We start from the raw sequence: 19,410 nt of genomic DNA, 5'->3' as shown, positions 1-19,410 counted from the left end.
TCTACATCTGGAAGGGGCCCCTGGAGCAGCAGCGGCAGCGGGAGCAGAGGGAGCGGCCGAGCCAGGCCTCGAACCCCGGCGGAAGCAGCGGCTCCTAGTGCCGGCCCAGGGAAGGACTGCAGCAAGCCCATCATCCCCGGCCGCCTGCGAGGAAGCGACGGTCCCGAGAGGCCTTTGGGACTCTTCTTCCAAAGGAAGCACCAAGGGACTGCGGGGCCCTTCATCCCCGCTCCCCCCTCTCTCTCCGTGACTGGCTTCTGCCGCCAAGGTGCTTTGGAACCATAAAGCGAGCCCTGCCTCACCTGAAAAGAGGAGCCTCCTGTCCTTTTGTGTTGATTTAGTTTCCTTTCTCCCAGGAGAGCCCCCCCTCTGCTGCTGCTGCTGCTCCTGTGAATGGCCATAGCTGCCATCCTTCGCCGGCTGGTAGCCTGGCGGGGGATGATGGGAGCTACATCCCTCCCTCCCTCCCAGTCCACTGGGGTGCCTCTGGCCAAGCGCAGTCGCCTCCTCCTCCTCCTGGGTTTCTCCACTTCAGGAATGGCGAAGCAAGGGGGCTGTGTGTGTCTCTTGCCAAGAGTCCCAGGTGGAAGAGAGAGAGCAAGAAGGAGCAAGTGGGGTTGCAAAGAGGCAGCACCAGCCGGCCATAGGGCAGGAAAGCCAGGCCGGGCCGGGCCAGGCCCTCCAGAAACCGCCTTCAGGAGGAGGAGGAGGAGGAAGGGGGCCTGGAGCCAGCTGGCATGCCTCCCATTCTGCCCCCAGCCCCCGAACGGCCGCCCCACAACTGCCCCAATTTTCCTGGGATGGTAGTAGCTCTTGATCCTCAGCCCTTAATCACACAGTCAGCAGCCCTCCAATTGCCCCAGTTTCTCCCCAGCGCACCTTCCCCCTTCGTCCTCACCTTACTCCAGCTGCCCCCATTTGCTTTCCTTCCTTGTTGACGCCTTTTGCCATTTTCGCCCCCTCCGGCCACACATGTCCACCAGGTTTTCTGCTGTGAAATGTTGACAGGAATGTGGCCCTTCAGACCCTGCTTAGCATTTTGAAGCCCCCTCTGTTTGTGTATACACTTATGTGCAAATGCATGCAAGTGCCCATTCCACTTTGAGATCAGCAAGAGGACTTGGCTCCAGAGATAGCCTGGTGGGCTTGCTGGCAGGAAGACCCCTCTTGTGGTGGTCTTCATGGCACCTGGCAAGGGGTGCTCTCCCCCTCCCCACATTTGTCCCCAGCAGCCTCTCCTCTGCTCTCTCCAGCCCCTCGTCCATCTCCAGACCATGGAAGCAGAGTGACCACTGCAAGGGGAGCTGACGGTTGGATGTTTGGGGCCAGTTGCAGGGCTGTTGTGAAGCTCATGCTTTGGCCCCTGCTCTGCCCTAGAAGATGACCCCTGGTTCTCTGCCATAGCAAGGGTTGGCTGGGAAGGAGCCAGCTGGGCAGGTGACCGACCGGGCAGGTGCCAGGGCAGCACTCTGAGCAGCAGGCAGAGTGAAGGCACACAACCTGTATGGCTGAGGAGGGAGAGGCCTGAGGTGGTGGACTCACCTTCATTGGAGGCCTAGAGGCTGGATGCCCCTGGCAGGAATCCCTGAGTGAAGGGTCTCCTGCACCATCGCTACCGATGGGCTGGACTAAATGGCCCTGAGGCGCCTTCCAGTGCTACAGTTCCCAGATGAAAGGCCCACTGATCCCAGATCCTTCCATCCCAAACCTGTCTTCCTTCCTTCAGGTGGCCCAATCCCAGCCGGCACCTTCCTCTTGCTCTCAGCTGAAGGGCTTCTTGCTTGACTCTCCACAGTCTTAATAGCCTCTCCCCAGCTCCATGGTCCATTTTTAATAGTTACTGTGGGAGGGGGGATTGCACCTGGGTTATAGGGATATCTGGAGCTCCAGGCAGGCCTACCCCCACTTGCTGGGAAGCTGCTTCTAGATGGGCAGAGAGGGGCTCCACCCTTCCTGTCAGAGAGTCCTGGGTTCATGTCTTGCCAAGGCATCAGCCAGCAGGAGGGGGGTGGGCAAGCGGCTCTGGAGGGGCCACCCATAGAATCATAGAGTTGGAAGAGGTCCCCAGGGCCACCCCTCCAACCCCCATCTGCCATGCAGCAACACACAATCAAAAGAAGGAGAATCCACTTCAAGGGAGTGTTTTCCACTGTTGAGCAGGTCCCACTGTCAGGAAGTTCTTAATGTTGAGGTGGAACCTCTTTTCCATCTGCCTGCCCAGCCCAGGACTGCTGGCCTCCTTCCACTGCAGCTGCAGGAGGAAGAGGAGGAAGGGCAGACGGGGGTGTTGCAGTTGTAGCTTTGTGTTGCTGCTGCTCCTGCCATTACCCCACTAATCCTCCTTCCTCTTCCTGCAGCCTCCCTCTTATCGGTGGAGCCAAGGCAGAGGCTGCGAGTGCCTTCAGTGCTTGCCAAGAAGGGAGAGGGAGAGCAGATGCACAAAACTCCCCCATCACTTGACCAAGTCAGCTGGGCCACATGACAAACAGCTGAAAGTCATTAGGGGGCAGCTGGAGCCTGGGAGCTGCCTCAGGGCCTGGAGGGTGCCGACCCACTGACCGCTTGGGGCTGATGGCCTGTGCCCTGCCCCAGAGACCCACGGCTGCTGCCTTCCTCCCCACATCCTTCCTCTTCTTTGCCTCTTGGGAAGCCTAGATCTGTAGATCTGGCCGGGGAACGCCAACCTTGCAGCTTCTGTCCTTCCAGAAGGTAAGGGACAATTTTTCTGCCCCGCCACCCTTCCCTCCCTGGTGCCCCTCTAGCTCTCTGGCATTTCAGCCACACTGTGAGATCTCCCTGTGCAAAGCATGTTCTGCGCCTTCCTGACCTGTGAATCCAGACCACTCCCAGGCCAGGAAAAGCAGGCGAGCAAGAACTGAGGGCTCTCCATACTCCAGGTGTCTCCTTCTGAGTAAGTCCCACCATGAGCTGTGCTCCTCACAGGAGATAGCAGAGAGGCCGCTTGAGGCTGCCATCCAAAAATACACAGGCTAGGAAGACCTCTTCCCCCTCAGGTTCAAAGTGAAGAAGGATGTGCCCATTACTGGAGACAAGGGAGCAGCTGATGCCAGGAAGGTGCAGGTACCCCAATGGGAGACCCAGGGAAAAGAGGGTGGGTGCCATCTCCAGCTTGCCCACCTTGGCATGGGGGACATTGTATCCCCGGGAGCTGCAAACAGGCTTCCCTTAGGTCAAGGAGCAAAAAGAGTTTATGATAACATTCAAGAAAGGATTTGGAAAAGGAGGATCAGGTGTGGTGGGGCAGTGGGGAGATTGCCTGACCCATTGCAAGTGGGGGCAAACGTCTGTGTGTGGGAGGAGGGGGGAATGAAGCCCAAGGACTGTTTAGCCTGCCTGGGGAGGTTTCTGGGGGCCTTTTCCTTGGAGAAAGTTGGACTCTTGGCCTCTTTAAAAGATTTTTTGGTCTGGAATGTAGCCGCTTGCCTTTTGCTTTCAAAGAAGTAGCCATTCAGTCTCTTGCAGCATAAAAGGGAGGCAGGGAGTGGGAGGAAAATAAAGAAATGGGGGGACACCTTTAAGACAAGTGCTGCATCTGAAGAAGAGGTGGATTTATATCCACAAAAACTCTACTAAGATAAAAAGCAGTTAGTTGCCCCTTCCTTCCTCTTTTTGACAGTTACTTCTAAATGCCTTTTGGAAACAGGATGCATTGGCAATCCACTGCCAGGCGTGAATCTGCCGCCTCTGAGCTGGGATTCTCCCCAGGCCTCCAGAATCCTCCTCAGCCAGACCTAGGGCACCTGGTGGTCCCTATGGCTTGGAGGAGCTGCCATCTGGGGAATGCCTCCTTGCCAAGAAGCGTCCGCCTGCTCCTGCTCCCCAGTTTCCATTTTGGCCTGCCTCTTCTTGGAGAAGAGTGGCCCCACTGGATCATGCCCCTTCCCTGCCAGGTCCCGATGGAGACACCCCCCCCCCCAATTTGCCATGGCCCCACATGCATCTAGTGGGCCCCAGTGGCTAGGAAGGCAGGCTTGCACAAGCAGTGATGATGCCTGGGACTCTGGCCTGCCAGTCCCTCTCCCAGGGTCATAATACTCTTAATTAAGGGAAAGATCAAAGGCCACTTTGTTGCTTGCTAATCGAGTTCCCACCAAAAAGAAAGAAGCCTTTCTTTATGAAGGAGGGATCATATGATTCCTCCTGGAACTCTTTGGGTGCTCCTCCACTGGCTGGCTGGCTGGCAGGGAAACCGCGCTCTGGATCCCAGGTCCTCTCTGAACTTGGCAAAACACGAGGAGAGGAGGCTGGGAAGAAGGAGGAGAGGAGGGAAACCATCTTGTGGCTGTGCTTTTGGGGTGGGGTGGGGGGTGAGGCACAGCCCCAGGCCTGGATTCTCACAAGAAGAACTTGGTGGACAGCCTTCTCTCACGCTGTCTTCCGGCAGGCCAGACACACACAAGGGACTCTTTGCCAGCTCCAGGGGCAACCAGGCTGGGAGACAGCTTTGGCAAGGAGGCCCCGGTTACCACCTGCCCTGGCTGTCAGCTGCCCTTGCCAACCCTTGCTTTGGCCAAGGCTCCTGGCCAACCGAGCAATGGCTGCACCTTCCCCTTGCAGATGCTAACCACCAACCCACACCAGCTGGACTGGGCCTGCAGAGTTGGGAGGCTGGGACCGGGTTGGGCTGCAGGCCAAGGACTCGCTCAGCATGGACAGCATTGTTCTGCAGGATCGTTATTCGTCTAGTTCTTGCTGTTGACGTATTTGAGGAACTGGCGCCTGGCAGGACCAAAGGCTTCTCCCTTCCCCGGCGCAGTCTTCCCTGTCCTTCATGGTTGCCTTGGGGTCTGAAGTGGGGAGGTCTGCTCTGGCCACATCCTCAGGGCCTCAGTCCTGGGCCCAGAGACGGCCGGCGATGGAGGGTGAGGCTGCCCTGCTTTCCTCCTCTGGCCCAAGAAGCCTCTTCTGGGCTTGCCTTGCGGGAGCCGATAAACCCACGGCCGGCACTGGCAAGGCCTGCTTCCTTCCTGCCCAGGCCAAGAATCACACACAATTTTGTGTCTGTCTCTCTGTGTGTGACTGGCTGAATATTAGGAGGTGTTGTGTGACTTGGATATGGATATGCCATCCTTCAGAAAGTCCCTGTGCCTCCCTTGCCAGGCTGTCGTCCTCTCCTGCCCTGTGCCAGGGAAGGATGGAGCCCCTCCAGGCCCTTTGCCTGCCCCCAACACACACGCACTTCTCTGCCCACCGGTGTTCCCTCTTACTCACTTGGAGGAGTGGGCAGCATTCCTCTCGGCCTCATCCCCCAAAGGCATTACAGTATTTTAAAAAATTAACAGAGGGGATCTTGGCCATGCAAAACCCTGCTCACACCACCAGGAGGGAGGGAGGGAGGGAGGGCATATGTCCAGAGCCAGGGGCTGGGAGCGCAAGGGAGGCCACTGGCCAGTCAGGCTGAGAGGGTGGCCTTTGCCCAGGTCTCACGCAGCAACTTGGCCATGCCAGGCTCTGGGATTTGTCCAGCTCCTCCTATTGCCCTCAGCTTTCTAGAGGAGGAGGAATGTGTTTCTGTGTGTTTTGGCAACAGGAGCAGGAGGCAAGAAGTGCCAGTTTTCTTTCCCTGGACAGTTTTCTTGTGTTTATCATGAAGGGCTGTTACTTGCCCCTCCTGCCATGCAGGAATGCACAACCAAAAGACTCTGGAAAGACAGAAAGACACCTATCCAGCCTTTGTTTAAAGACCTGCAAAGAAGGAGAGTCCCCACCCTCCAGGGCAGTTCATTCCACTGTCTAAAGCTCTTACAGTAAAGTTCTTCCTAACCTCTTTTCTTGCCATTTCAATCCACTGGTTTGTATTCTCTTCTCTGGCTCCCTCTTCTACCTGATTCAAGTATTTAAAGGTGGCTCATCTTCATCTTGTCCCCTCTTCATCTTATCTTCTCCCAGCTAAGCATTCCTCAGCCATTCCTCATAGGCTTGGTTTCCTGACCTTGAGCCCCTTAGTTGCCCTTCTCTGAATGCCTTGCAGCTTGCCCATGTCCTCCTGGAAGTGAGGTACCCAGAGCCGGACCCATCTTTTGCTCAGGGCCTTCGGTCACTAGATGCTGGGATGCTCAGAAGGGATTGCCCTGCTGGGTCCAGGGCTGGACACCGGCCATCAGTCTCTTGTTGGATCTCTTCCTCCTCTGCTGGGCAGACCTGTCCTAAAAGGTTTGCAGGGGATTTTTCTTTTGTAACACACTCCAGGAAGGCTTTTCCTCTGACAAAAATGTTTTCTCCATGTCTCCTCATCATATTGCCATCATTTTCAATGTCAGTATGAATTACCAATACCATCAGGTTGAACATGAAATTATGATTTCAGAAATGTGAGCTAAGCAGAGTCTTAAAGATGTAGAGCATTCATTTTTCAAAATTAGTAGCCAGCCTCCTTATTGCTTATTACTAATTTATCTGGGTTTCTACTCTTCTCCAGAAATCATTAAAAAAAACCACACCACATTTTTTTATCCATTTACCCCAGTGCCACAAGGCATTGGTCTTTTAATCAAGGAATGCCTCATCATCAGTCCATGGTTTGCCCATACAGTGGTACCTCGGGATACGAAATACCCAGGTTACGAAATTTTCGGGATACGAAAAAATCCCATAGGAAATCATTGTTCCGGGTTACGAATGTTTTTTCGGGATACGAAGAAAATTTTTGGTGCTTTTTTCGGCTTTTTCGCACGAAACGCGGCTTTTCCCCATTAGCGCCTATGGCAATTCGGCTTACGAAGGCTTTTCGGGTTACGAAAGCGGCCGCGGAACGAATTAATTTCGTAACCCGAGGCACCACTGTAATTTGTTCCAGCCTCTTAATTTTCCATTCTTTTCCATATTTGGAAGAAGAGAAGAGCGTTTTGAGCTGATAACTGTTGATGTATCTGTATTTGCACCCTGTGGCAGTTATTCAAAGGCCACTGTCCTGGGGCCCGTGGGACGCCCCTAGCCTTAGCCCCACCTGGCACACTGTGGGTTCCCTTTGCTTCCCATCCGCTTGCTCTGGGTCCAAAGGGACCACAGTCTCCACCTGCCTTCCGTGACGCAGGGCATTGCCAAGGGTTTTGACTTCCTTGGACTCAGAGGACCAGGGGCTCAAGGCTTTTTGGGTGGGGGGCATGCTCTGTTCATGCCAGGGGCACATGGCGTGGTGCCAAGCTTCTTGCATCAGCTTCCACCTTTTCCTGGGGTTGGTTTGGCTTCTTTGCCAAAGTCTCTCCATAACTCAAATGACCTCTGACTCTTTGGGGGATCCCTGGGGATCCTGTCCTGCACCCCTGCGCTTGCCTTTCTCCTGCACAATGGATTAGCAGGCTCCCTCCCTGGAGATGATGCAGCCGGCTCTGGAGAAAAGCGTGTTTCTGGTAAGAGCTGGGGGAGGGCTGATGGGAGGGTAGTTTGTTCCTCTCTGGCCTTCAGCAGCCTCCCTCGGTTGAAGAAAGGTGATACTTTGAGCTCCAGGAGTGCTATGTTTTGGCTGGAGGAGGCCTGGTCTGTGTGTTGTTCATGGGGGGCTGGAGGCTGGGGAGGGCAAGCCCAGCTGCAGCCATCAAGGCTCAGTCCTGCCTTTCAAGGCCTGTTGCAAGGCTCTGGAGTCTTTACTGGCTCCTGTGAGGTGTTCTTTTTAAGTGTTATCAAACAGGAAGAAAGCGAAAGTAAGTACAATTCCCGTCCAGCCTAAAGCGAATATTGCAATAACAATTTGTTGTAATTGCTCATTTAAAAACAGGGAATGTCTTATTTAGAGATGCTCCACCTCCCCAAAATGTACGTGTGTGCACATACGCACACAGGCACAACACACACACACATGCATACACACATGCATGCACACATACACAGAGTGCACTGGTGCTTAAACATGAAACTTTTTTTTATTTCCCATCTCATGAACATCATTTTGCAAAAATCAGATGCTGTGAAGGGGAGGGGGTTTCTGTTTTCATTTGCTTCTCCTAAACCAGCACATGATGTGTCTGAGCCATGAGCCACCTTGCCTTATGGGGCTCCCAATGGCGGAGGTCTCTTTGGGGCAGAGGCTCCTTTGGGTGCTGCGAGTCCTTTTTCTGCCCCCATTTCCCCCAGGAAGGAGCATCCCCCTGGACACTTGGACTCTCTGCTTTCCAGGTGAGAGAAAGAAGACGCCAGGAGAGGCCCCATGCTTGAAGCCACAAGGGCACTGTGGGCTTGGAGCATGGCTGGCTCTCCTCCTGCCAAGATGTTCAGTCCTCTCCTGTGCCCAAGGACTCCTTGGCTCTCCCAGGGAAGGCCACCTGGCCCCCCTTGAGCCCTCCTTGCACCCAGGTGAAGCTCATGGCCTGTTCCCGTCCTGCCCTTGCCCAGCAGGAGCATATGGTGGTGGCGCACACCTTGCACCTGCAAACAGCTCTGGGCTGGAACCAAGCAGTGACACGTAAGCTGCTGGGCTGTATATGTGCAAAGCAGGTGGAGCCCCAGAGAGAGAGGGAGGGAGGGAAGGAAGGGAAGAGGGCTGCTCCAGAGGCTGGTCTGTGGCGGGGGAGAATGTGCCCCTGGGCAGAGCAGCATCTGGTGCATCGCCTGCCTTCCGCGGTGGTAGAGGAGGAGAGGTGAGTGGCCAGTGGGCATGTGAGTGGCACTGGACCTGGGGATGAGTGCCCATGGGCTGTTCCTGGCAACCAGGGTCCCATCCAGGCTTTTCACACTTTGAAAGTGCCCGGCCTCCAGGCTGGGCTCCTTTCTTCTTCCTACTTCTTGTTTGGGCTTCTTCCTGCTCACCTGAGGCTGCCTTGGAAGGCCTGCACGTGGCTGGGAGTGGGTGCTCTGTGCCAGGGAGAGACAGAAGGACCTTAGAGCCGGCCCGTCCCCTTTCCAAAGAGATTGTATGAAGCCAGAGGCTGGTTTTAGAGAGCCAACCCAACATTTTTGGCCACCAGGAGCAGATGCAGCAGCAGGAGAAATGGGGGAGGTGCTGATGGTGGACAGTACAAGCCAAAGGCCAGGGAGGTGACTCCAACTGAGCAGCTCTGGCCAAAGGTCTGGGGAGGTGATGCCTGAGAATTCTAAATACCCCTCCTTAAAACTGCCAATCCCAGAATGCAACAGGAGGCAGCTAGAGCAGTTAAAGTGGAATAGTAGCACTATAAGAGTATAGTGTGATAAACACCAATGTCTGATACAGAGAAAGCAAATTGGGAGAATGGTTTCTCTGCCTCTATGATAAATACTAGATCCTAGAGGAGTCACATCCATGGAAGTGGAAAGGTGGGAGATTCAGGACAGAAAAAAGAAGCTCCTTTTCACACAGAATGACATAAAACTGTGGAACTGCCTGCCACATGATGCTGTGGTGCTCACCAACTTGGACAGCTTTAAAAGGGAGGAATTCATGGTGGAGGGTGGCACCATCAGTGGCTGTGAGCCCAAGGGCTGCTTGTCACCTCCAGGACGCTTTTTTGTGTCGGTGGCTGAGGAGGGTGAGGCGGAGGGTGCAACTGAGCTTGGTCCTCTTGCCTCTGGGGGGCAATGGGGCAGCCCCACGGTGGGAACAGAGAGTGCTGGGCATGGGAGGCCCTTAACTTGGTAAGTTCAGGGCTCCTCTCCTTGTGGCCTTAGGATGTGAATTCTCAGCAGACGCAGCAACCCTCGGTTGTTCCTGGAAATCCAGCAGATGTCCCTGTGCCGAGCGGCTGCATGTGGGCTAGGTGCCACTGTGGGCAGGACTGGCCGGATTGCCAAGGCTAGAGTGTGGTGCCCACTGGAGGCGTGACAGGCGGCCGGTCTGTGGGCCCAGATGACCCCCTTGCAATTGCCAGCCTGGAGTGGAATTTGGGGTGCCTGGTTATTTTCCTGCCAGCTTCTCCCTCTGCTGGGCTCTTGTGTCCTCCACACTTTTGCACATGACTTTGGTTCTCCCAACAGGCCTCTGCAATGGACACACCTGTTGAAGGCCAGCCTGGGTCAGGCTAGTAACAGGGCTGTTCCTGGGCTGCTCAGCTGTCACCTAAAGAGCCAAAGGGTGGAGATCACTTATTAAATATTGATCCAGGAGAAGGAGGGTGATGAAGAGGATACAGGGACAACCACCTTGCTGCTTCCCAGCCTATCTTTGCAGTGGGGTGGAGTGGGGTGGAGTGGGGTGGGGGTATGTGCTTTGCAAGGGCCAAAGTGCCTCCCAGCCTCTTTGGGTTCACCTCTCCCCCTGCAAGTCTTCTCCTTCCTCCCAGTTTCTTCTGGATCCCTTCCTTTGACTGTAGCCTCTTTCTGCATTGGGGGGGGGGAGGCTATTCCTGGCTGCATGGGAAAAGCCCCTTGTTGACGGGGAAGAGGGGTTTTTAAGCCACCTTGAGCTTAAGGGCTGACCAGAGCTGCCAGCCAGCTAGCAAGGGAGCATCCCTCCGCAGGGCACCCCAGGACCCAGCCCCCCAACTATCAAAAATCCTTCTCCCCACTGCCCACTGGGCTCTCCAAAGGTGTCTCCCCCCACCCTTTTAGACTCCCATGTGTGCCCCCAAATCCCAGCACAGCTCTGGGGAGAAAGGATAGACCTTGGGGCCTCAGAGTCACATGGGGAGAGACCCCCCAGGCCCTTTGCTCTGCCTGGCCCCAAAGACAGACAGAGAGAGTGGAGGGGGCAGAGGTCCTGGGAGGCCTGGTTTAGACTCAGAGAGGGACCCACGGAGGGCTCTTCTGGGCACATGGTCACCTGGGCCACTGGGAAAAGCCATGGCTACCGGTTTTGGGAACCCTGTGCTTCTGATGAGGGGATGAAGCCAGTTTCTCTCCATCAACCTTACTTTTCTCTCTTTCTGTTCACTCCACTGTCCTGCCTCAAAGGCTGTTGTTGAAGTTCTCACTATGTCTGATGGGGACTACGATTACCTCATCAAATTCTTAGCCCTCGGAGACTCTGGCGTCGGGAAGACCAGTTTCCTTTACCAGTACACCGATGGCAAATTCAATTCCAAATTCATAACTACAGTGGGCATCGACTTCAGAGAAAAGAGGGTGGTAAGTCCTCTCCTCCCCCCGCCCCAGATTTTCCTCGGTCGTGAGCAATGGCTCTGTGGCCTGGCTCTGCTTTTCCTGCTGACCCCTTGGATACCTGTCTCTCTGTGGGGCCCAGCAGGAGAGAACAATAGCCAGTGGTCAGGGTCACAAGGCTCCACAGCATTTTAAGCAGATGATGTGCTCATCAGTTCACCCTAAATGCGGTTTCAGTCAGCTTTTGGAATTGCGCTTTTGGATTTCTCTCTCCTGCCCATCCTCTAAGGGTCCCTGCCCTTGTCCTTTGCCCATCTCCCCGGAGAGCAGCTGCCTCTTGTTGACATGCTGAGCCTGCTCCTGCCGCCTGGCTTTCCTTATTAATATCCCGTTCCAGCCCAATAATTATGGCTTATAATGAGAGCATGTTGACACGGAGCAGCGGCCCTACTTGGTTTGCAAGGCACTGATGAATGGCTGGCGTGTGTGTTGTTATCTGATTGTTCTTAAGCAATTACGCTTAAATCTGGGCACAGAGTGGCCTGGGCTTCCTTGCTGGGCAGCTGGCCCTTGTGGCACCACTGTCCCCGTCTGCATGCCAAGGAGGGGTGTGTTGGGGGTGTTTCTGTCACCTGCAATGGGGTGCATTGGGGGCAACTGGTATTTGTCCCCCCCTTGCTCCCTGCTCCAAAGCCATGCATGGCACTGTGACTCGAGCGCCCCTTGAGAAGGAAGGGCCTTTGGAGAGAGCTCCCTTAGGTGGGACCCTCTGGGGAGGGAAGGCCACTCAGGGGCTGCTGGGATGGCCAGCAGGCAGGTTGGGGGGCTTCTGGGTCACTAAAGGATAGCCCCATCTGCCCCAAATTGCCTTATTCCTATCTGCTTGTTTTTTAAATTGTTTTTAACGATTTTAACTACGTTAATTTCTATTTGATTCTTATTATTATGTTGACGATGGAGGGTTGGGGGGTTGTTCAATGTTGATGTTAATCTGTATTATGTGTTTTTATGCTCTATTGTAACCCCCCTCGATCCGTAGGGAGATCCTGGATATAAATAAATGTTCATTATTATATTATTATCAGAGTCTTTCTCTCCTCTCTGGAACAGGTGTATCGATCCAATGGGCCGGATGGCGTGAGCAGCCGTGGGCAGAGGATACATCTGCAGCTGTGGGACACAGCTGGGCAGGAAAGGTATGGTGCTGGAAGCTCATCAGGAGGGGAAAAGTTTGGCTCCTGGTTGGAAAGTCAGCCCCCCTCCCCCATGTCCTGACGGGAAGGCTGATCTTCCCGTCCTTCCTCCTCACTTAAGAGGACTGCTTTGGGGGGCTGCATTGACAGCCACTGGCCAAAGCGACTGGGGGCAGAGCAGGGGTGGCTGGAGACCCTGGAGGCCCCAGAGCAGCTCTGCTTCTTTCAGATTACTCTGGGCTGAGTCCATCATCCTTAAATCCTCTGTTGCAGCTTCTTTGAAGTCGGGGCAAAAGATTTCAGGCTAATGTCTCCTACTTGAGGGCTGACCTTGGTTACAGCCAAAATGAATCAAGGCCAAGGATAAATCAAAGCAGGTGCAGAGATTCCACACCCACCCACCCAGGCTGACTTCTCAAATGAACCCAGGAGTGGGGCCTAGACGCTTCACTTTTTGAATGCATGCTGTTCTGATTTCTGAAGGTTTCGCAGCCTGACCACTGCCTTCTTCAGGGACGCCATGGGCTTCCTCCTCCTCTTCGACCTGACCAACGAGCAAAGCTTCCTCAATGTTCGAAACTGGATAAGTAAGTTTCCCTCTCTCTCAATCTTGGTCATTTTGCCCCACAGCTGGCTGACGGAAAAGTCATCTCTGGCACGCCCATGGCACACACACCCGGCCCTGTGGCAAGCGGGCACACCCCAAAGGTCAGCACAAGGTTCACTCGCCTGGAGAAAGGTTCTTTTTGGCAGCTGTCCCCAGGAAGTGGCTACTGGGCTACTGGGAGCAAACTCCCCAATGCATACAGGCACATTGTGGGTCTGTGTGGAGAAGGAGAATTGCGCCATCAGAGCTCCCTGCCAGCCCTGGGCTTGTGGGGCTTTTTCTTCACTGGTCTCAAAACAGCCCCTTGGCTTTGCCAGGGAGGGTGATGCAGAAGCGGTGAGGTACCCATAGCTCTTGTCATACCAGGCCTGGAGGAAGAGTACTAGTGCCCCAGGGAGCCCAGGGCCCACCTCTGCCCAGCGCAGGATTTTCCTCTGTTTCCTCAGGTCCTCCTCAGGCAAAGGGGCCTAGGGTCCCCCCCCCCCAAGGTGCCAGGGACTGAATCTGAGGCATTTGGCACATGGAACCTGGCCTCAGCTTGCCCCAGCCCTCTGGGACCTTGTGGGTGACTGCAGATCTGTGCCAAAATGATGCTTTAATGCTCTGAGACCAATGCTATTTCTTTTCCGTGGGGCTGTATTCCCCTAAAGGATTGGGTTGCGGTGGGGGGGGGGCAGTAAAAGACTAAGCCCGGGGGGAGTGGGAGCCAAGGCCAAGCGGCTGGTGGCACATGGATCAGGCGCTTGTCTGTGAGTCCAGGCTGGCCCTTGAGCTCAGGAGCGCCCTGGCAGGGCTGCTCCAATGCCCTTCTTCGTGCCAACCGTGGCCCAACGCTGTTCTTTCCCTGCCCAGCCCAGCTGCAAATGCATGCCTATTGTGAGAACCCTGATGTGGTGCTCTGTGGGAACAAAAGTGACCAGGAGGAGCAGCGGGCGGTGAAGGATGAAGACGCCAAGGCCCTAGCTGAAAAATACGGGCAAGTTCACCCCCTTCCAGTTCTCATGGTGGTTGGTACAGGGTTGTAGCCCTCAGCCTCCAAATGGCCATGCATGCATGCACGCCCATGAGATCTGCCTACTGGAAGCCCTTCTGGGGATCATAGCCAAGAATATTTCCTTTCCCCTTTCCTCAAGACAAGCAATCTTTCCGACCCTCCTCCTCCTCCATCATAATAATCATCCGTCATCATCTGGAGAGTCTTGCCTGGGTCCCCAGAAGGTGGGAAGGAGAGGAGGAGAACCCTTTCCTATACATTGGGGGAACCTTCCTTCTGCCATGAGTAGCTTCCCCACATTCATTCCTCTCTGCCCCCCCCCCATCACTGATTAGCAGGTCTTTGGGGAAGGACCTTTTTCACACAGGAGGCATATATCAGTTGATGGAATCCATGGCTGTTGGCTCAAGATGGCCACCCAAAGGGGGCTAGAGGAGGAGGAAAAGGAAGAGGAGGGTGGTCCTCCTGTCTCCCTCTGGCTCTGATCTTACTTGCTAATTAGCTTACTTGCTGTTCACCGCTATGATCTTTGGAATAGCGGTATATAAATAAAACAAATTATTATTATCTGCTGGGGAGCAAGGGCAGCAGGAGGGACCTGGGTATGTCAGGCTTTGGCCAAAGTGAAACATGTCCATCTTTTGAGGCATAGTGTGATTTGCCACAGAAGGAAGCTGATCCCTGAGGGTCTTGTGCAACTCTGACTGGGGCTGGGGTTCCTGCGCTGTGGCAGTGGGTCTAACGCCGTGCCCCCTTCATGCCTCCCTTGCAGGATCCCGTATTTTGAGACGAGCGCAGCCAACGGGGCCAATATCGGCAAGGCCATCGAGACACTCTTGGACCTCATCATGAAGCGCATGGAACGGTGTGTGGACAAGTCCTGGATCCCAGAAGGGGTAGTGCAGTCCAATGGGCACAGCTCCACTGAGAGGCTCAATGAGCAGAAAGAGAAAAGCAAGTGTGGATGCTGAGGGGAGCGATGCGTGCCCCTAAAACTAAGCTGCAACGCCATTACTGGGGGCAGGGGTGGGATGGGTGGGGGGCTGAAGCTTCACTTGGCCCATTGCTGGACCTCTCCTGCCTGCACTATGCTTAGTAGTAGATTTGTGAGAAGTCCCGGGGTTTGCTTTTGAACGACACGTACTGGTGCTTGGCATCTGTTTCCTTTTCTTTGTAATTAGTGGGAGCCTGGATTTTGGGAGGGTTGGCAGGACTGGCTGCCTGCCTGGGCTTTTTGGCACCTGAGCTGGCTGACCACTAGCCTCCAGCCTCCTTCCCTGCAAGGTCCCAAATTCTCTGATGCAGCCATAGAAACGACAATTGGGAGATTAATAATAATAATAATAATACTGTTTTATTTCTAGCCCGCTTTTCCAAAGATCAAAACGGATTACAACATGGATATATCAAACAGCATACAGTATAAAACATACCAAGTTAAAAACATCATAAAAAGCATTCCAATAAAACATATACAATTTTCAAAAAACAAACAAACAGAGAAACAAACTAGCCGAATAGCACTGTATAACGAGGGAGAAAACAGATGTCAAGACACATGGGGGAAAGCTTGTTGGAAGAGATAGGTCTTAAGTTCCTTCCTGAACTGGTCAAGGGAGGTGACAGAGCGGAGATTGTCGGGAAGAGAGTTCCAGATCTGCGGGGGCCGAGACAGAAAAAGCCCTTTGAGAAAACAAGATATATCTCGTCTTGGGAACCCTTAGCAATTGCTTCCCGACCGATCTGAGAGTGCAGGGCGGATTATATGGGGAGAGGCAGTCCTCCAAGTACCCTGGGCCCAAGCCATTTAGGGCTTTATAGGTAATAACCAACACCTTGTATTGCGCCCGGAAGTGAATGGGCAGCCAGTGTAGATCTTGCAAAATAGGTGTTATATGGCTGGTCCTGGAGCTACCAGTGACCAACCTTGCTGCCATATTCTGCACTAATTGAAGCTTCCGGGTTTGGTACAAGGGTTGCCCCATGTAGAGCGCATTACAGAAATCCAACCGAGAGGTTACCAGAGCATGTACCACCGTTTCAAGGTCCCTCCAGCTCAGGTAGGGTCGCAGCTGGCGTATCAGCCGAAGCTGGTAACAAGTGCTCCTGACCGTCGCATCCACCTGAGATGTAAGGTGGAGTGACGAGTCCAGAAGCACCCCCAGACTGCGAACTGAGTCCTTCAAGGGGAGCATGACCCCATTCAGGACAGGTGGACAAATTTCCTTTCCCGGACCACGAGAACCTATCATGAGTACTTCCGTTTTCTCTGGATTCAAACTGAGTCTTTCCCTCACCCAGCCCATTACTGACTCCAGACAGGCATTTAGAGGAGAGATGCCGTCCCTAGTCACTGCATCAGTCGGAGACACAGAGAAACATATTTGGGTGTCATCAGCGTACTGATAACACCGTGCCCCGTGTCTCCAGATGATCTCTCCCAGCGGTTTCAGGTAAATGTTAAATAGCATGGGGGACACTAGATGTAAGTGCCCTCTTATCGGAGCAGACGTCCCCCAGCTGCACCATCTGGAATCTACCCGAGAGGGTAGGAACGGAACCACTGGAGCGCAGTGCTCCCGATGCCTAACTCTCTCAGGCGCTCCAGAAGGATACCATGGTTGATGGTATCAAAAGCCACTGAGATGATGGGGTAGGTATCCCAGCCACACCATCTGAATCCAGCCATTATGACGTGATTTGGGTTTCTGGGGTTTGGAGCAGGGCCCCTGCCTCAGAAGTAAGACTAGGCTCCCTGAGCAGCTGGGATGGGGAGAGAGAGCGGCTAAACGTTTCCCCACGGAAGTGTCATGCGGAAACTTTCTTGTTTTGACAGGAATAGAGTATAGGGCCAGCTAATGCTTTCTGCTAACTTTCTTTGCCCCAAGCGTGCCTTTGGAGAAAGCTTCCTTCGTGGCCGGACCGGAAATGTTGTTATGTCTCTGTTTCAGGGAGGCCGTTGTTTGCCAGCCCTCCTGGCTCCGTTATGCCAGGCTCTGTGCCTCTGCCCCTCTCTCTTTGCTCCTGGAGACTCCTGTGCCTTTCCTTGTGAACCTGCAGACCTGTGCTTTGTCCTTTGTGTGTAATCCAAACAGTCTAGATCAGTGTATTTGTTCTTCTGAGATAACAAGATGGGGCAGAACCAGGGTTTTTAAACCAGAAGTGCCACCACCCAGGAGCAGCTCCTGAACATGCTCCTGAAAAGAGTGACACGAGGGCTTTTGCACGGTGGCCATACGCTCGAGACACGCGCAAAGTGGGGAGGGAGGGAGAGATGGACGCAGGCTTCTTCCCCTCCCCTCCCAGACTCCCAACCCGCCCCAATATGCCTTCAGAGGGGCATTCCTCACTGCCTTGCCAAAAGGCCTCTGGAGGCTGCAGTTACTGGTGATGGTCGCCCCAGGCCCCAAATGCAGAGGGAGCCCAGGGGAAGGGGCAGCATTTGCCAGGCCAGAGGAAAGAAGGGAGGTCTCCTTGGCCAGAGAAGGCCCTTGACCCTAGCCTCCGCTCCCCTTTGGGGGCCAATGTCCAAAGGAAGCCCCCCCCAAGGCAATGAGGGGACTCCCTTTGGCCATTATTTCTCTGCATTTGGTCCTTGAGGTGGAAAAGTACCATACATACACACGCACACACACATATATATATATATATATTTGATATGCATATAGTCTGTATTTACAAACACATTCTCTGTCTCTGTCATGGAAAGATGTTTCCATATTAAAGATTAATTCCAGTGAGAGAAATGGATTTGAATCAAACACATAGAATTTAGCAAAATAGGTAGAAACACATGACTAGAGTAGAAAAGATTATATAATCATATGCTATAATTAGATTACATATATAGATAGTGTAGAACCACATATATACTACTATAATCAATATATCTAATGGGATTGAATAAAGGTCTGCTAAGGCCCTTTTACTGAAGCAGAATTTTATAAAAATATAAGTTAGTAACAGAAATAGTTTTTAGATAAGCTTTTTATATTATGCTCACCAGTAAGAAGACTCCAGACTAGGTCCATGGTTCAGATGATTTTTAATGTGTGCACTAACGCAGGGGAACAAAGCAGGGAATAGTCCTAGATATAGGGTTGCCATATCCCGCCTGTGGGTGGGACTTTCCTGGTTTTGCGCGAGTCCGCACGGTCCCGCCCCGGTTTGCCCCCGCCCCCGGGATTTCCCCTGCTCCTCTGCCGCCGCCGCAGCGAGGCCAGGGCCCAGGAGGGAAAGACTCCCCTCAGCGAGGCTCCTATTCAAATGTAGGACACAAAAAAATGTGTCCTACATCTGAAAATTTTGTCCTACGTTTGTCCTGGTTTGGAGGTCCTGACGTATGGCAACCCTAGCTAGATAACACTGAGTTTGGCACTCCAACAATCAGACTTTCCCTGTCAGTCCAAAGGAAGGCTCCTTTGCTCTCTCAAGGATTTTGGGACCTTGAGCATCTTTGACTCCCGTCTGCATTCCATCATTTACAAAAAGGCCTCCTTCTACCAAACATTAATGCCAAAGCTTGCTTACTATTGTCATTGTTATTGTATGGACTGTGCCTTACTGTTTAGACAGTACATTTCCTTGACCCTTACATTAATATTTTTGGCTATATTAAGACTATTCAAATGACTAGTATACTGTTTATTCTCAGTAATTGACAAGAATATTTTTTTATAAAAGGGTGACTTAAAGGTCACAAAAATTTCTAACTGAGGATGGGGGGTGATGGATATAAGAACACACCTATGAATCTATAATGACTAATTTAAACGGTCATGAGATGTATGATATGGGTGGTGATGTTACATACATGCAAAGGAGGTCTTAAGATCACGTGTTTTGATCTGGCCAATGAAGAATAGGATGATACAAAATGATGAGATAAAGAACTGTATAAATAAGACGCAAAATCTTTGTAAACTTGTGCTCTCTCTCACTTTGCTTATTTTAGCGGATTGATTGATTGCACCCTATTCTGCAGAACTGATGATTTTGTTCAAATAAATATGGCTTATTGTGCTTTCATTTGATTATTTGTTTGATTGTTTTCTTAAGTCCTTAACTGGATTTCCATATCCCACATCCGGCCATATTCCTGGCCTCTTCTTTGCCTCCTGGATCTGGGGCAGGGGCAGGGGGTTGTTGGGGGGAGGGGGTCCCAAATCCGAATCCCCGCCTGGCCACACTCTCTCGGTCTCAGAGGATGGCAGCGGCAAGCCCTAGACATTTAGGGTCGCCACAAGTCGGAAAAGGCGGCGGCAGCAGCAGCAGCCCTTTCGAGCCCCTTCCTCTTCGACCCTCCTGCTTTTCTCTGCCTCCATTAAGAGTCTGTCCAGACTGCAGAAATAACTCGGTTTGAGACCGCTTTAACTGCCCAGAATTCCAGAGCATGGAGCCAGCGCAGTTAAAGCGGACTCAAAACAGATTATTTCTGCAGCCTCAGACCAGCGAAAGGAAGCGGAGCCGGAAAGTGTTGCTGGCAGATTAAAACCCACCCTTTTTGGCGACATTTGGGCGGCGCTGAGGAAGGGGCCCTCGGGGGCCGGAGTGCGCATGCGCGGCCCGGGCGGCGCCCGCCCTTCTTCCTCCCACCGACAGAGGGCGGGGCAGCGTTGGAAAGGGCCGCTCTAGCCGCGCGGCGGGAG

At 53.3% G+C, this 19,410-nt stretch overlaps 1 protein-coding gene across 3 annotated transcripts; it reads left to right on the top strand.

The window, feature by feature from the left end:
• Positions 1-423: 423 nt before the first annotated feature.
• On the top strand, positions 424-18,795 carry RAB27A (RAB27A, member RAS oncogene family). 3 transcript variants are annotated; one of them, XM_042476461.1, is made up of 7 exons: positions 424-2,709; positions 10,822-10,995; positions 12,079-12,164; positions 12,645-12,748; positions 13,621-13,744; positions 14,535-14,627; positions 16,714-18,795. In XM_042476461.1, the coding sequence occupies exons 2-7, from the start codon at positions 10,843-10,845 to the stop codon at positions 16,949-16,951; spliced, it is 798 nt and encodes a 265-aa protein (XP_042332395.1). In that variant the 5' UTR covers positions 424-2,709; positions 10,822-10,842; the 3' UTR covers positions 16,952-18,795. The 3 variants fall into 3 exon arrangements, with proteins under 3 accessions (XP_042332395.1, XP_042332397.1, XP_042332396.1); XM_042476462.1 differs by lacking the exon at positions 424-2,709 and adding an exon at positions 6,831-7,661; XM_042476463.1 differs by lacking the exon at positions 16,714-18,795 and having other exon boundaries at positions 14,535-15,422.
• Positions 18,796-19,410: the final 615 nt, after the last annotated feature.

Source organism: Sceloporus undulatus, chromosome 6, assembly GCF_019175285.1.
Source record: "Sceloporus undulatus isolate JIND9_A2432 ecotype Alabama chromosome 6, SceUnd_v1.1, whole genome shotgun sequence".
Taxonomy (NCBI): domain Eukaryota; kingdom Metazoa; phylum Chordata; class Lepidosauria; order Squamata; family Phrynosomatidae; genus Sceloporus; species Sceloporus undulatus.
Note: the sequence above shows the minus strand (reverse complement) of the source record. Positions and strands in the feature narration are given on the sequence as shown.

Bases quoted from the DNA above. Each gene is read 5' to 3' on its own strand.
- RAB27A (XM_042476461.1), top strand. From the start codon at position 10,843: ATGTCTGATGGGGACTACGATTACCTCATCAAATTCTTAGCCCTCGGA. The intron at 12,165-12,644 runs GTATGGTGCTGG...TGATTTCTGAAG, and splicing joins GACACAGCTGGGCAGGAAAG to GTTTCGCAGCCTGACCACTG. The intron at 14,628-16,713 runs GTGTGTGGACAA...TCTCTGTTTCAG, and splicing joins ATCATGAAGCGCATGGAACG to GGAGGCCGTTGTTTGCCAGC.